We start from the raw sequence: 18,134 nt of genomic DNA on the forward strand, positions 1-18,134 counted from the left end.
TGATGTTTCTGCCTGGGGGTCATCTAAGCATGGAGTGAACCTCTGAAACTGTGAGCCAAAATAAATCTTTCATCCTCCATGGTGATTTTCTCAGGTATTTTGTTATAGCAATGGAAACTAACACAGAGCTGGAACATCTAGTCCCTATTCTCCAGCCTTATCTGTCAATCCTGCCATGTCTTCAGACATGAAGAGCGTTTGCTATAACTGAGGTTGTGGACAGTAGCTAGAGAACTGCATTCTGAGGGTAGTCTATAGGAACTCCCTATCCCCAAACTCATACCTCCCAAATGTGATGGCTTCTGATAGACAGAGGGCCTGGGATTCAGAAGACTGGTAGCTGGAATAGTTTGAAAGAATGGACCCAGAATGAAGCCTCTCACCCTCAGATACTGGGACCTTGGTAACTCGGCTAAGGCAAAGATGCAGGTGAGACGTCATGGAGAAACTCTTTAGAGTCCTTCTGAAGAAGCTAGTCATTGCTATTTTGGGCCTTCATTAAGTTCAACAAGTTAAGCTACTATGCTGGGTATTTGGTAGGAGATGACCTGTGAAAGGAAGTGACTTGGAATTCATAGCTGATACCAAATTTGTATTCCATGCTTCCCTCACCTGGCTGACATGGTCTCTGGAATGATTTTGAAAGGATATGAGTGAGGATCTCCCTGTCTTTATATTCTTGTGACATTTTAGCTGAGTCCTGTTTCTTTTGTCTGTCTGTCTCTCTCTCTCTCTCTCTCTCTCTCTCTCTTTTTGCGGAGTATGGGGTACCAAGGATTGAACTCAGGCACTCAACCACTAAGCCACATCTCCAGCCCTATATTATATTTTATTTAGAAACAGGGTCTCACTGAGTTGCTTAGCACCTTGCTTTGGCTGAGGCTGACTTAGAATTCATGATCCTCCTGGCCTCCAGAGCCACTGGATTTTAAGCATGTTCTACCACAGCCAGCTTGAGTCCCATTTCTTGAATGTAAAATTGACATTGAACCACATGTCTTCCATGCTCAACTCCTTAATTTAACATATATGTTAAAATGATACTTTCTGTCCAAGGCTGTCCAAGGTAGAAACTTAGGAAGGCAAATAATAGGAGTGTAAGTGGGGCTTGTCAGGAAGCTTATTTGGGTTGGCTGGCTGTGCAAGGGGAGATGGAAGGTCAAGGGTTCCCAGGGTGAGATCTTAGCTGGCAGACCCATGTTCTGGGGTAGATCCAGGATGTTGCAGGAAGCTCAGATCTGAGGTAGGTCTAAGTATCAAGTTTGAGAAATGACAGGCGTTGGGTAGGAGCAATGGTTGGAGGGGAGAAGGTTACAGGCTGTGGGCCAAAGAGAGGACAAAGGAGAGAGCCAAGAAAGTTCTGGAGGCTCAGACACCAGAAGTGGAGAGGAAAGAGCAGATGGGTCAGCAAGTGTTCCTTTCTCTGGGAGGGAGAAGTATTCCTGGAAAGCCCACAGGAAGCTGCTAGAGTGAGAGGCATTGAAAGGTAGAGACTAAAGCTATGGCTGAGTCCAGAAGGCAGGTCTAATCATCAGCCTCTCATCTTTGGTGACCAGCTCTTAACATTTGCTGCCCAACTCTAGGCCTTATGTTCCAGTGGTTTAAGGGTACAAATGCCACAATAATATATTATGGGCAAAACTCAGAACAACACATATATGATGCAAAAAACAATTGTGCTTGTTAATATGAATTTGTGATATATTTTGGAGAAATATTAATGGATGGAAATGTGGCTAAATATTCATACTATTTTTCTTCAGAATTCGGGATATAATATATTTTTTTAAATTTCCTTCTTATCAAGTTCAGTATATTTCTATAATTCTTGTTACTTATTCTGAGCAAAATGTTCAAATTTGCTTGGACACATCCTTCTCCTTGTAAGAGAAGGATGTGGGTGAGGAGTTTGAAATTCTACTCACATTTAATCACTGGTGCCTAGGTTGTGGTACAGGAGCATCTTCCTGGATTTGGGCAAGGAGTCCTTTGCAGGAAGGCTAAGCTTGATGTTCTTAGCTCTAACCCTGTGGATTGCTGCCAGTGTCTCCCATTTTCCAAGTGTAAGACCCTTTCCTGATGAAGGCATGTCAATCCTAGATCCCCAGGGCTCCTGGGACCCTCTAATTTGAGTGAACTTGTCTCTGCCAGGCAGAGAGGCCCATTGTCATTTGGTGAAAAGTCTCATGCATTCTCCCACTTTTGTCATTGATAATACTAGGACAGAAGCTCCAATCCTGGGAATACTTCTCCAGACTGCAGAACTCCTAGTGTATGGAAAAGATAATATCCTATTGAGTCAGATGATGTGCATTCTTGTTACCCTAGCCAAAATACTTTAATTCTAACAACCCCTGGTTCATCAATAAGATGAAGTCAATTATTCCTAACCCACAAGGTTGTTCAGAGAATTCATAGACATGCCTAAGAGAATACCTCAAATTAAGTAGGACCTTATTAAATGTTTGTGCCCTTTCTTCCTCAATTCCATGTGTATCCTTGTAAGTCCTAACTACCTCAAATATACCTGTGACAGTTCTTGTTTTTCATATATTAAGTAACAGGCACAAAGAGACTCAGTATTTGTTCAGGGCCACATGGCAGGTGTGTGAAGGGGTACCTTCACAGTAAAAGTTAGGAATTGTGCTTTGCTCTGATGTGTCAGACTCTTGAATGACTCTGCTTAGATAAATATGTTCCACACTCATTCTCTGTCCACCACAGGGAAAGCTGTCATTTCCATTGCTTGTCTGTTCTATAGTGAATACTGCAAACTTAAAGCCAAGAATTTCATCCTATAAGCTTGGAATTAGGGAATCATTCCCTTGGGTCTCCCAGGCTGCCCATATCCAACCATTCCATTCATCTTTTCATCATTATTTCTGATGATCTGATATGTGCAGGACTTGGTTCTAGGCCCTGAGGAGATTGCAGTGAATGCAATGGAAACCCTGGCATCCAGAGAGTATCATAATGGGAGAGACAAAAATGCACACAAATGAAGAGAAGCCATGGGATCACAAACTGTGTTCAATACTCTTGAGAAATACTGAGTTCAGGTCAGGCACAAGGAAGGTGTGTGTAGGTCTTGTTCTTTTATCTATATACTGGTTAGGAAATATGCCGCAATCTGGCTGGGCACAATTCAGGAGCCACTTGTCAAAAGAAACTATCTTTATTTTTAGAACCACACAGGCCAAACAAAACAGCTCCTCAGGAAAAACCCTCAGAGCCCAACTGCCACCACCGGCTTCCCACAAGCCTCTCACACACACAAAACCCCAGCCTCCCCCACTCCCACAATCCTCCTGCTCTTGAGGCCGATTGGCTGGGTCATGTGGGCGGAGCCAAAGAAGTCCCACAATGAGCAGCTCAGTGGTCTGAAAGGGCAGGGAAACAGCCCAATGAGCATCACCGCAGAGGAGCCAATCAGCTAGATGTTGCTGGAGCCACTGTGAGCCAATCATCAACTGGCAGTCTGAAAGGGTGGGGAAACAGCTCAATGAGCATCTCCAATGAGCATCACCACAGAGGAGCTAATCAGCTAGATGTTGCTGGGGCTGCTGTGAGCCAATCATCAGCCGGCAGCTGGAAGTTTGCTGGCAGCTGGAAGTTTGCTGGGGCCCCTTGGGCTGTGGCTCTCAACAGAAATACCTCACTGAGGAGCTGGCAGCTGACAGAAGAAGGAGAAACTTTCAAAAAGAATAGCATCTTCTGGTGAATGTAAGATTGAGGCCAGGAACCAATGTGAAGACTCACTTCCAGACCCCCACAAATTCTTCCCCATAACAAGTCCAAATACATCTCTCCCTGTTTGTCCCCATGACAACAGCATTTGTCTCTCCCATTGGTGTCATTTATGGTCTTTTTCTCTTTTGAAAAAATGTTAATGAATTAAATTCAGGAGAAGCTGATGTGATCTCTACCTCCTCTCCTTTTCCCCTTGTCCTAGGCTGCTGTATATCCTCAGAGAGGGTCTTAGCAATCAGACCATAGCTGGAGTACTGGGGTTTGGTCCTGTTGCCACACTCTGTGAGGAGAAACACATGGTCTCATTGGAGGGACTGAAGAGCTCACTCACAGATGCTTTGTGACCCAGCTTCATCCTATTTGAAAGCATGTCATGTGGATGTGATGTTAGAAACATTTCCTGTAGACTAGCAGAAACACAAACACAGTGAAAAGGAGAGAGGCCCTGCAATCATATGAATTAGTACCTTATGATATATCTGATCAAATGAAGTAGGTGTCTATGTAGGCTGAGATCTAAGCAGCTGGGGGATTGCAAACACAGACGGGATGTACCTTCTCCTGGGAACATAACAGAAGGCTCAGGTGGTTTGATCTGAAATTTATGGTTTCATGATTGAAGTGGGATGCCTGAGGGTAATTGATGGAAATAAATAAAGCTGGAACTTCCCACTGAGATCTTCCCAAGGATGGGTCCCAGGATGTTCCAATTGCTTCTGCTGGGTGTATTCATAGTACTCTTCAAGGATAAGGGTAAGTTCTGAAGAGGGAGGCAAAGATGGGTGGTGAAAGGGATGGCTTTGGAGGATGCTATGAGATGACTTAAGATATATATATATATATATATATATATATATATATATATATATATATATATACTTTTGTTTTTTTGTATATTCACAGGAAGCAGAGGAGAAGGACTGAACCGTACGGTGTATTTGGTTTGCAGTTCTTGGATAAGTAATAGGGGGATATTCTTGAGTTAGCATTGTCCTTCCACTCTTCTCTACTCCAGTGTCGTCTTTCTACCTTCAGACTTGGGACACAGATCCTTAATTCTTGGTGGTCTCATAGTTACTACTATTGGAGGGAGTAAGGACCTCTGAGAGAGGCTGGGGACAGTGTCATTTTCTTCTTGTGAGGTTTGAACTGCCTCAGTGTTTGGAAGCAGAATTACATTTTTTTCGAGCATTTCTTTAAAGCTTTCCTTTCCTTCTGTAGTTATTCGAATTTGCCATTTTTGTGAACACTATACTGTAATGGGTTGCCGTACTGGCATGAAAAGCTGCTGGAAGTTTAATTATGAGTCAGGAAATAGGAGTTGTCGAACAACTAACTATTACTATCATGATCGCACTTCAGGTAAGTGAAATTCAGAGACACAAAATATTACCGGTGTTGTCCACCATCCCTGGAGTTAAGTTTTAGAATCTGGGATCCTGGAAAAGTATAGGAAAATGGGTTCTCCAGATACACACCTGGACATGGGGCCTCTGTGGGAAGTAATTAGGTGACTTTTGCTTGGTCATGGCCCCAGAGACATGAGGACTGAGGACTGATGACTCATTCTAGTCTTCAGAAAGTTGTTTAGGTTCCAGAGTGAAGCCACTGCAGGAAGATGATGAATTGAGGCAAGGCAATCACATTTGCTTTTCTTCTCTTCAGACAGATACCTCTTTAATTATGCAAAACTCTCATGTGAGCCCTGTGAGGCGGGAATGACCCAGCCATTGCATGACATCCTGGCAGAAACATTTTGCTGCACTGATAAAAGCAGATGTAACGATGGCTCAGCAAATTTAGATACTTATCGTTTACTTCGCCGTCCAACTCGTTAAGATCATTAAAATATTTAAGACTGTAAACCATATCTCCTTGTATTCTTGAATATTTCCTTACCCAATGGCTACATCATCTTACATTTTATGTCTTGCATTTTCCCCAAACCAAGACCACACTCTCTTCTCTAGTCCAGGATATATACTTTGGAAACTTGGTCTTTCAAGCATCCATACTTCCTTTGCTTGGAAAGAGGAAAGCCATAGGTCACAAAAACTTCAACTTTGTCTTCTGGTTGAATTTCTGTATTTTTGCTATGTGATACCTCCTAGAAGTCTCTACTTGACCTTGTGTTCTGATGCTGAACCGGGCTAAAGACAAAATTATATAGTCTATTGCAAAAGAAGTATTTTCCTGATCAAGCTTCTGGGGAGAGATCAGGAGCGAGCAGATTGCATAGAAGTATGAACAAGAAATTGAGATTTCAGGAGAAATATCTAGGAGGAGAGTGAAAGAGGTTTTTGAAGCGGGTATAGAAAGAACTTGTATTAAGCAGCAGAAAGCATTATCTAACTTATGTGCAAAGAATAGTCAGTGTACATGACATGAAGGTTACCATTTTTTGGAAGCTGTACTGGCCAGAGCTGTTCCTGACTGCATAGTCCCAGGCCACTTGTTTCTAGTAATCTTATTTTGCTCTCATGACCAAAGTCAAAGTATATCATGGTGAGCACTTATTTGAGTGTTGACCAGTAACTCTTTCTCTTGGCAGGCAAGGGATATTAGTTTTCAAAAATATCCAAATATTATCTTGTATTTGCCGATGCATCTATTGATCAAAACTGAGTATTTTTCATCTATTGACACAGACTTATTAAAGAATGATAAGAGTTACAGATGTCTCCTGTAGTTTTTTTTAAAACAAAATTAAAAGCCATGGAAGAGTAATCTCTGAATTATTATTCACTCACTTTGGACTTTTTTCCCTTGTTAACCTTCCTTTTGGAAGCCGTGCATGAATTATGGGTTTGTTTGAACATTACAAGGCAGGGAGGTTGCTTTTCTGGGAACTCCCTAGGTGAAATTCCCCGGTTCTAGAAAACTCATATCATGCTGATGCCCTGTCTTAGCTCATAGTCCTAGGTTCAAATGCAGTCTCCTGGAGATTGGTGTAACCTGCCAAGCTCTAAACAACTTGTTTTCCCCATCTTTTTCCTGTTTTCCTCAGAAGCCTATTGCACTGAAACCCTTTGATGTGTTCCACTATAAATAAAGCATTCAATGGCTTTTCCCTTTGTTAGGATCAGACCCATCAGGTCTCTTCCACGGGTCAATGCCCCGCTTTAAAAATATATTTCTTATCTTTTGTGTGTATCTCTTAATATTGCTTTTCCAGCTTTTATTTCCATCTGGCTCGCAACTATGAGGGTTACCTATTCCCTCCCCCTGCAGGCCATGACCAAGACCTTCCCATGTATAAGAATTTATAGGCACAATTATATTTACTTTTTAGCTATTATATATATATATAATAGTATCACAGGTTTAACAGTATGTCTCTTGATAGTAAGGATTATGATTGCTTATTTGTTTCTAATATGTCATATGTACAAAAGTATAAAAATATTTAAATCTCCAAACTAAATTGAAAACATATGCAATATATGTATGATGGAATTTTCTCCAAATTGTATAATGTTAGAATTAATACTATGTCTTAATCTCTTATAAAGTGGAAAAATATGGTAGATTCTGCCATTCAGCATTGGTTAATTCTTTCATATGGACAGAATGGAGACGGAGGCAGTAGGTTTTAAAAATGAAATGATTCCTTAGGAAATTGCTTGGATGTGTGATTAGTGCCTGGAATGGTCCCAAGCAAGGCAAAATCTTGTTGAAGCAGAAATTAGAAGGTTCAAATTAGAGAGGAAATTAAGAGTAGATGGTGAAAAAGGGAACTAGCAGCAGGAAGAGTAAGAGATAAACCCTGAGTCACAGACTGATGGGGAGTGACTGAAACAAATGAGTAGCTAAATGTAAACCAAGTAATAACTCCATACATTATAGGTATTATATAGTATTGTTATTCTCCATTTTTGTTGTTATTAGATGAATGGCTCCTTGTCTTTTTATCTCTCCTGGTTCAGTCCATCATCTACATTATTACCAGATGAATCTTTCTAAGACATTAATCAAGTTTTTCTGCTTAAGCCCCTGCAGTGAATTCTCTTTGCAAAAGTAAATTCAATGCTCTTGGGTCCCTGCACAATCTGGACCGAATCCTGCCTTTTCAGCCTTATTTCTCAGTTCTCTGGACTCCAGTGTTCTACTCCAGTTAGCTTTGTTCTTCGTGGTCTTCAAAGTCACTTGGCTTATTTAACTCTGGGTCCCATACTGCCTTATCTGTCTAGATTGTTCTATTATGTCCTCCCAAATCATATGCCTTTTGAATGAATACTCAGCTACAATCTACCTCTTCCACCAAGCTGTTTCTAACTATCCTTCAGCCTCTGGAATCTGATCCCCTCTGAAATTCCTGTATTACTTCCTTTATTTCTCATTTAACCTCTACAACATGTAGACTGAGACTGTTATTTTATTATTTATTTGAGACTGTTATCTTTTTAGATATACATGACAGTAGAGTGTATTTTGATATATATACATGGAGTATAAATTATTCTAATTAGGATCCCATTCTTGTGCTTGTACATGATGTGGAGTTTCACTGGTCATGTATTCATATATGAATATAAGAAGGTTATGTCCAATTCATTCTACTGTCTTTCTTATTCCCACCCTCACTTTTTTTTGTCTAATCCAATGAACTTCTATTCTCCCCAATCCCCTTATTATGTGTTAGCATCCACAAACAGAGAGAACATTTGGCCTTTGGTTTTGTGGAATTGGCTAATTTCACTTAATATGACAGTGTCCAGTTCTATGCATTTACCAACAAATGCTATAATTTCATTCTTTTTAATGGCTGAGTAATACTCCATTGTATTGTGTGTGTGTGTGTATATATATATACATACATATATGTGTATATATATGTACACATACATATATATAATATAATATATATAATATACATATTATATGTATATACATACATATATAATAATACATACACACACATATATATATATATATATATATATATATATATATATATATATAGGCTGTTGTGAATTGAGCTGCTATACACATTAATGTGGCTGCATCACTGTATTGTGATTTTAAGTCCTTTGGGTATATACAGAGGGGTGTGGGATAACTGGGTAAAATGGTGGTTCCATTCCAAGTTTTCCTAGGAATCTCCATTCTGCTTCCCAGAGTGGTTTCATCAATTTTCAGTCCCACCAGCAATGTATGAGTATATACCTTTCCCTCCACATCCTTGCCAACATTTACTGTTGCTATATTCTTAATGATTGCCATTCTGACTGGAGTGAGATGGAATCTCAGTGTAGTTTTGATTTGTATTTCTCCAATTGCTAGACATGTTGAACAGTTTTTCCTATATTTGTTGTATTTCTTCTTCTGTGAATTGCCTGTTTAGTTCCTTAGCCCATTTATTAATTGTGTTAATTTTTTTTGGCATTACATTTTTTGAGTTCTTTGTATATCCTGTATATTAATGCTCTGAGTTGCAGGTGATAAATATTTTCTTCCTTCAGCCTCTGGAATTGGATTATCTTTGAAATTACTATATTATTTCCTTTATTTCTCATTTAACATTTAGAACACTTAGATTGAGACTGTTTAGCCTTATATTTTCATCCCAAGATGCTCATTCCTTTATGATGCTTCATAACATGAGCCCATCCTGGTTTACTTACCCAACAAATGTCCATAGTGATGATGTGATGGTGATGTACATTTCCGATGAGAGTCATAGCCTTCTCTACCTTTTTCTTCTTTCCCAGCAACCACAAAGGCAGTGTGTTGTGAGGGCAGTAGCAAAGGGTCAGGCATCAGGAGACTACAGCTCTTGTCTCAGAAATTTGCTATCCTAATTTGAACAGTTGGTCTCTGTGTTTCAGTTACTTTACCTGTAAAATAAAGATTTAATGAAATGTTGTTAATTACTTTCAGCTCTAAAATCCATTCAGTTTTTAATCAGTTGTTTAAGGACCAACTCAAGTATGTTATTCCCAGTCATTCTTATTTACATACTAAACACTGTATTTCTATTTAGTGTCACTGCTTTTCAAGTGCACGTGCCTTCTCAAGACTATTAAGCTCTTTGAGGGTAGCACATGTCTTATATTTATTGTTCTTTACAACACCAAATATTGCTGAGTATATAGTGGGGATCAAGTATGTTTAAATTAATTTCATTTTCTATAACTTTAGCTATTAGCCCCCAGGAGCTGAAAGGGACCTAAAAAATCTATCTTTATATCAGAATACTTAATTACTTTTTTTCACTTAGTAGCAAAGTCCCTGTCCTGAAATTATTAATATTCAATGAGAAGTCCCAAGAAGGAAGGGCAGATCTAATATTGATCTAGAATGAAGTAAGTTGATCTTGTGAATCAGGCCTTCTTAACTGCAATACTATGGAGATCTTCCCATCTTCTAAGGTCTTCTTCAATTTCTTTCTTTGGTGTTCTGTAGTTTTCATTGTGGAGGTCTCAACAAACATATGAAAAAATATTCATCATCTCCAGCAATTAGAGAAATGCAAATCAAAACTACTCTAGATTTTATCTCCAGTCAGAATGGCATTGATCAAGAATACAAGCAAATATAAGTCATGGCGAGGATGTGGGGAAAAAGGTACATTCATTCATTGCTGGTGGGATTGAAAATTGGTGCAACCACTCTGGGAAGCAAGTATGGAGATTCCTTAGAAAACTTAGAATGGAACCACCATTTGATCCATCTATCTCACTCTTTGGTTCATACCCAAAGGACTTAAAATCAGTATACTACAGTAACACAGCCACATCAATGTTTATAGCAGCTCATTTCACTATAGCTAAACTATGGAACCAACCTCAGTGAAGAAATGTGGTACATATACACAATGGAATACTACTCAGCCATAAAGAAGAATGAACTTATGGCACTATAAATTACTTGCCTGTAAATGGATGGAACTGGACACTATCATGCTAAGTGAAATAAGCCAATTCCCCCAAACCAAAGGCCCAATATTTTCTCTGATCAGCAGATGCTGATTCATAATGAAGAGGGTGGTAGGGAAGAATGAAGGAACTTTGGATTGTGCAGAGAGGAGTGAGGGGAGCAGAGACATATATGATTACACTACTGGTGTGACTCAGCACCATGTACAGCCAGAAGAATGAGAAGTTGTGCTCCATTTGTGTATAGTGTATCAAAATGCATTCTACTGTCATGTATAACTATAACAAATTAAAAAAGATTTTCCTCTTAAAAACCCAGTGTCACATAGAATCCTAATGTAATCATGCACTAGTATAAATTTAAGTCCTTGCAGGATGTGGTGGTGCACACCTGTAATCCCAGTGGCTTGGGAGGCTGAGACAGGAGGATTGCAAGTTCAAAGCTGGCCTCAGAAAAGTCAGGCACTAAGCAACTCAGTGAGACCTGGTATCTAAGTAAAATATAAAATAAGGCTGGGTATGTGACTCAGTGAGTTCAATCCCCAGTACCCAAAATATAAAGAAATAAAATAAAATAAAATAAAAATTGTAAAGAATGAAAAAGGAGGGGCTGGGAATTGTGGCTCAGTGATAGAGCGCTCGCCTAGCACGGGCAGGACCCGGGTTCGATCCTCAGCACCACATAAAAATAAAGGCATTGTGTTGTGTCCATCTACACCAAAAAATAAATATTAAAAAAAGAATGAAAAAATAGACAGAAGCAAGGTGCAGAGGCGAAATGGCTAAATGGCAAAATGACTGCTTATTGGAGCTGCCAACTTTATTCATACCAATAGGTTACATTTGGTCACTGGCATCAGTAGTACATTATTGTTCATTGTATCATTAGGCAGGTTACATACTCAGCAACATTATGCAGCTTATTCCTCAGTTACATACTAAGTTGTAATGTGCAATGTTAGGAGCTTTGTGTAGTTCTCAAGAAAGTTCATTGTATAAAGTTACTGTTATGTGGACAGGTTCAGGAGCAGCAGGAACTTGGTGAAACATTGTGGTTAACAACCTTTATTCCCAGGAACTGAGTGTCTGAGATCAAGGTGGAGGCTGTTAAGACTCTAGCACAGAGCCTTCTCATGGAGGGCATTACCACAGGAGGTAGGCTTCCTGCACCTTTACACAGAAACTTTCCTAGGCATTGAGCACCTATTAGTTATCTTACTAGTTCTTGGGAGAAACTACAGAATGTTTCAGCTGTGAAAAAATGCCTATTATTCCTTGGGAGTTTGTTCATCAGAGGAAATTCACTGTCTTATATACTTCCACAACTAGAACCCTTACAAAAAACAAAAACAAACAAAAAAATATAGAACAACTAGGACCACAAAAGAAAGGTGTTAAGACAAAATCAAAGTCTAGTGTGACCTAAACCTTCAAAGAGCTCAGAGATGTAAAACTATGTATTAAAATTTTATTCACAAAAATAGAGCTCTATCTTGTGGAATGAAGAATTGTTAGAATGAACAAAGTTGGGCAGGATACAAAGACTAAAGTTGTCACAAAAAATGCAGAAATTGATAAGGGAGGGGATAATGGGTAGCAAATCTTGGAAGTCACTGTAGAAGGCTGCTATGTGGGAAGGTTATTTTTTTTTCTACTTCCATTTAAGGCTCCAGAGATGAAGCTAGGGAAGTTCCACTTGCTCATTCCTATTCCCTGCATAGAAATGTCCTGAAATGTTGGAAAAACCAATTTAATTAAAAACATGTGAAAGAAAAGTCTGCAAATGAACCTCACATAATAATGTTGTGAAAAAAAGTTCACTGAATAACACACTTATAGAAAAAATTTTAAAAAACATCAGAAAAACATATTTCTGAAAGACAAAAACTCAATGTGACTTTTCAAAATTGAAAACAACTAGGTGGAAGGATAGAAACCATGAGAAATCAACATCAATCAGAATAAGTGCTCAACTTTCTCCTTGCTTCCTTAAGGCTTCATTCTAAAACCATTTGGGCTGAGCAAGGTAGGCTCCAGTGAAGGAGACACGTGGATAGAGGCCAAGCATAGGGTGTTGGCAGCATTGATTATATGGCATTATATGGCAACATCTGAGTGAGTATAGACAGCATCCATTCACTTTGGATTAGATTGCCAGAGCATGATTATTCTGAACAGGGCTTTATGCAGAGTGAGAGAGTAGTGGAAAAGGATCAACCTCAAAATGTTGCTGGAGTCTGAGTATACTGAAAAGGGTATCACATGAATCTTGATAGAATTCAAGCAGTGTGAAGAGGACCACTAATATAGAAGATAGTAGCAGTGGCTTGGTGAGGAATATTGTAACTCAAGTGACATGAGTGGTGACCCAGAAAAGGATGTGGAAACTGAGTTGAGAAAGGTATCTGTACAAGGGGACAGTGACAGTGGCCTGGAGTAGGGCTATGAAGCCCCAAAAGGGTAGGATAGTGACAATGGAAATTTGATTATATACAAAGGGGGTTGATCAAATAAGCAATGTATAGAGAATGATAGAAATTCAATTTCTCACTAGCATATAAATTATAAATTATAAATATAGAATGAGGGGGAAATAAAACCAGAACGAATCCTAGATGTAAATGTGTGTGTTTATGTACACATTTGTATGTTCTCTAGAGGTGACTGTGGATAGACCTAGTACAGAGACACTTCAATAACAATAATCTTGCCTATCACTCATATTTTGCTTTCTAGATGTCCTTTCCCACTAAACAGAACTAGAGACCTTCATAGGGAAAGTATAAAATTAGACTGGAATATTTGCCTTGGGCAAAATAAGAATGTGTTCAAAGAATGTTGGGGAATGCTGGAAGGACACAAAATTAAATTTGAAATAACTCTCACAGGCCAAATTTGAACATCAAAATAGCCAAGGCCTGGTGGTGCATGCCTGTAATGCCAGCTACTCAGGTGGCTGAAGCAGGAAGATCACAAGTTTGAGGCCAGCCTGGGCATCTTATTGAGTGAGACTGTGTATCAAACAAAAGAAAAAAGGATGTAGCTCAGTGGTAGAACACTTTGGGTTCAAGCCCCGGTGCACAACAAACAAAAGTAGTAAAAAAATAATTATTTGAACAAAACAGTAATTATGAATTAATGTGTATAATCAAAAAATAAGAGAAGAAAATTCTCTTTTTAAAAAATTTATTTTTTAGCTTTAGGTTGACACAATATCTTTAAATTTTATGTGGTGCTGAGGATTGAACCCCAGTGCCTCAGGCATGCTAGGTGAGCACTCTACCGCTGAGCCACAAACCCAGCCTGAGCCTTTTTCTTATAGAAGAATGCCAACTAATAAGTACAAAAGAAATATTGGAATTGAAAAATTACTATTAATAATCATGATAGTAATTAATTCAGTTGAAAATCACTAATGCATATTAAAACTAGTTGATGAAAGTTGAAAGATAATGAAATGTTTGTGAAGTTCTATAGTTTGTGTCTTGAACGTCCCTACAGATCCATATGTCAAAGACCTGGTAGCTAGCTTGTGGTGCTATTGCAAGGTGGGGGAACTTTTAAGAGGTGGGGGTCTAGTGGAAGAAAGGCACAACCTTAATGGGAACATTGGGATCTGCACTCCTTCTTCTGTCTTTGTTTTCTGCCCACATGAGGTACATAGGCCTCCTCTGCTATGTATTTCTGTCATGATGTACTATACTACCAAATATACAAAACAATCAATAACCTAGACTTAACTGACATATATAGAATATATCAACCATCATCAAGTGGATATACTTTTTTCTCAGCAGCACATGGATCCTTCTCAAAAATAGACCATATATTATGCCATAGGGCAACCCTCAGTAAATATAAAGGGTTGGAGATAATACCATGCATTTTATCTGATCATAATGGAATGAAACTGGAAATCAATGATAAAAGAAGGAAAGAAAAATCCTACATCACATGGAAAATGAACAGTATGTTACTGAATGATCAATGGGTTAAAGAAGACATAAAGGAGGAAATAAAAAAATTCTTAGATATAAATGAAAATACAGACACAACATATCGGAATCTATGGGACACAATGAAAGCAGTTTTAAGAGGAAAATTCATCGCCTGGTGGTCATTCCTCAAAAAAAGAAAAAACCAACAAATAAATGAGCTCACACTTCATCTCAAAGCCCTAGAAAAGGAAGAGCAAAACAACAGCAAATGTAGCAGAAGGCAAGAAATAATTAAAATCAGAGCGGAAATCAACAAAATTGAAACAAAAGGAACTATTGAAAAAATTAACAAAACTAAAAGTTGGTTCTTTGAAAAAACAAATAAGATTGACAGACCCCTTAGCCATGCTAACGAAGAGAAGAAGAGAGAGAACTCAAATTACTAACATACGGGATGAAAAAGGCAATATCACAACAGATGCTACAGAAATACAGAAGACATTTAGAAATTATTTTGAAAACCTATATTCCAATAAAATAGAAGATAGTGAAGACATCGATAAATTTCTTAAGTCATATGATTTGCCCAGACTGAGTCAGGAGGATACACACAATTTGAACCAACCAATATCAATAGATGAAATAGAAGAAGCAATTAAAAGACTACCAACCAAGAAAAGCCCAGGACCGGATGGGTATACAGCGGAGTTTTACAAAACCTTCAAAGAAGAATTAATACCAATACTTTTCAAATTATTTCAGGAAATAGAAAAAGAGGGAGCTCTTCCAAATTCATTCTATGAGGCCAACATTACCCTGATTCCGAAACCAGACAAAGACACCTCAAAAAAAGAAAACTACAGACCAATATCTCTAATGAACCTAGATGCAAAAATCCTCAATAAAATTCTGGCAAATTGGATACAAAAACATATCAAAAAAATTGTGCACCATGATCAAGTAGGATTCATCCCTGGGATGCAAGGATGGTTCAATATATGGAAATCAATAAATGTTATTCACCACATCAATAGACTTAAAGATAAGAACCATATGATCATCTCGATAGATGCAGAAAAAGCATTCGACAAAGTACAGCATCCCTTTATGTTCAAAACATTAGAAAAACTAGGAATAACAGGAAATTACCTCGACATTGTAAAAGCTATCTATGCTAAGCCTCAGGCTACCATCATTCTGAATGGAGAAAAATTGAAGGCATTCCCTCTAAAATCTGGAACAAGACAGGGATGCCCTCTATCACCACTTCTATTCAATATAGTTCTCGAAACACTGGCCAGAGCAATTAGACAATAGAAATTAAAGGCATAAAAATAGGAAAAGAAGAACTTAAATTATCACTATTTGCAGAGGACATGATTCTATACCTAGAAGACCCAAAAGGGTCTACAAAAAAACTACTAGAACTAATAAATGAATTCAGCAAAGTGGCAGGATATAAAATCAACACGCATAAATCAAAGGCATTTCTGTATATCAGTGACAAAACTTCTGAAACGGAAATGAGGAAAAACACTCCATTCACAATATCCTCCAAAAAAATAAAATACTTGGGAATCAACCTAACAAAAGAGGTGAAAGATTTATACAATGAAAACTACAGAACCCTAAAGAGAGAAGTAGAAGAAGATCTTAGAAGATGGAAAAATATACCCTGTTCATGGATAGGCAGAACTAACATCATCAAAATGGCGATATTACCAAAAGTTCTCTATAGGTTTAATGCAATGCCAATCAAAATCCCAATGGCATTTCTTGTAGAAATAGATAAAGCAATCATGAAATTCATATGGAAAAATAAAAGACCCAGAATAGCAAAAGCAATTCTAAGCAGGAAGTGTGAATCAGGTGGTATAGCGATACCAGATTTCAAACTATATTACAGAGCAATAGTGACAAAAACAGCATGGTACTGGTACCAAAACAGGCGGGTGGACCAATGATATAGAATAGAGGACACAGAGACTAATCCACAAAGCTACAACTATCTTATATTTGATAAAGGGGCTAAAAGCATGCAATGGAGGAAGGATAGCGTCTTCAACAAATGGTGTTGGGAAAACTGGAAATCCATATGCAACAAAATGAAACTGAATCCCCTCCTCTCGCCATGCACAAAAGTTAACTCAAAATGGATCAAGGAGCTTGATATCAAATCAGAGACTCTGCGTCTGATAGAAGAAAAAGTTGGCTCCAATCTACATATTGTGGGGTCGGGCTCCAAATTCCTTAATAGGACACCCATAGCACAAGAGTTAATAACAAGAATCAACAAATGGGACTTACTTAAACTAAAAAGTTTTTTCTCAGCAAGAGAAACAATAAGAGAGGTAAATAGGGAGCCTACATCCTGGGAACAAATTTTTACTCCTCACACTTCAGATAGAGCCCTAATATCCAGAGTATACAAAGAACTCAAAAAATTAGACAATAAGATAACAAATAACCCAATCAACAAATGGGCCAAGGACCTGAACAGACACTTCTCAGAGGAGGATATACAATCAATCAACAAGTACATGAAAAAATGCTCACCATCTCTAGCAGTCAAGGAAATGCAAATCAAAACCACCCTAAGATACCATCTCACTCCAGTAAGATTGGCAGCCACTATGAAGTCAAACAACAACAAGTGCTGGCGAGGATGTGGAGAAAAGGGTACACTTGTACATTGCTGGTGGGACTGCAAATTGGTGCGGCCAATTTGGAAAGCAGTTTGGAGATTCCTGGGAAAGTTGGGAATGGAACCACCATTTGACCCTGCTATTGCCCTTCTCGGACTATTCCCTGAAGACCTTAAAAGAGCATGCTACAGGGATACTGCCACATCGATGTTCATAGCAGCACAATTCACAATTGCTAGACTGTGGAACCAACCCAGATGCCCTTCAATAGATGAATGGATAAAAAAAAAATGTGGCATCTATACACAATGGAGTACTATGCAGCAATAAAAAATGACAAAATCATAGAATTTGCAGGGAAATGGATGGCACTAGAGCAGATTATGCTTAGTGAAGCTAGCCAATCCCTAAAAAACAAATACCAAATGTCTTCTTTGATATAATGAGAGCAACTATGAACAGAGCAGGGAGGAAGAGCAGGAAGAAAAGATTAACATTAAACAGAGACATGAGATGGGAGGGAAAGGGAGAGAAAAGGGAAATTGCATGGAAATGAAGGGAGACCCTCATTGCTATACAAAATTACATATAAGAGGTTGTGAGGGGAATGGGAAAATAAACAAGGAGAGAAATGAATTACAGTAGATGGGGTAGAGAGAGAAGATGGGAGGGGAGGGGAAGGGGGATAGTAGGGGATAGGAAAGGTAGCAGAATACAACAATTACTAATAGGGCATTATGTAAAATTGTGGATGTGTAACTGACGTGATTCTGCAATCTGCATTTGGGGTAGAATTGGAGGTTCATAACCCACTTCAATCTAATGTATGAAATATGATATGTCAAGAGCTTTGTAATGTTGTGAACAACCAATAAAAAAATAAAATATAAAAAAAATTTAAAAAAAAGACTTGTATAAATCAT

The 18,134-nt window shown here is 38.4% G+C and overlaps 1 protein-coding gene across 1 annotated transcript in view; it reads left to right on the forward strand.

Moving 5' to 3' along the window:
• Positions 1-4,439: 4,439 nt before the first annotated feature.
• The window catches only part of PATE2 (prostate and testis expressed 2), a gene marked incomplete at both ends in the record, with an annotated part of 40,010 nt that continues 26,315 nt past the window's right edge, over positions 4,440-18,134 (forward strand). The window contains 2 exons of the mRNA XM_081280256.1: positions 4,440-4,503; positions 4,972-5,112. Coding sequence (XP_081136382.1) covers positions 4,440-4,503; positions 4,972-5,112 — 205 coding nt within the window. The remainder of the gene's footprint in view (positions 4,504-4,971; positions 5,113-18,134) is intronic.

Source organism: Spermophilus citellus (assembly GCF_964194105.1).
Source record: "Spermophilus citellus genome assembly, chromosome: 2".
NCBI classification, from domain to species: domain Eukaryota; kingdom Metazoa; phylum Chordata; class Mammalia; order Rodentia; family Sciuridae; genus Spermophilus; species Spermophilus citellus.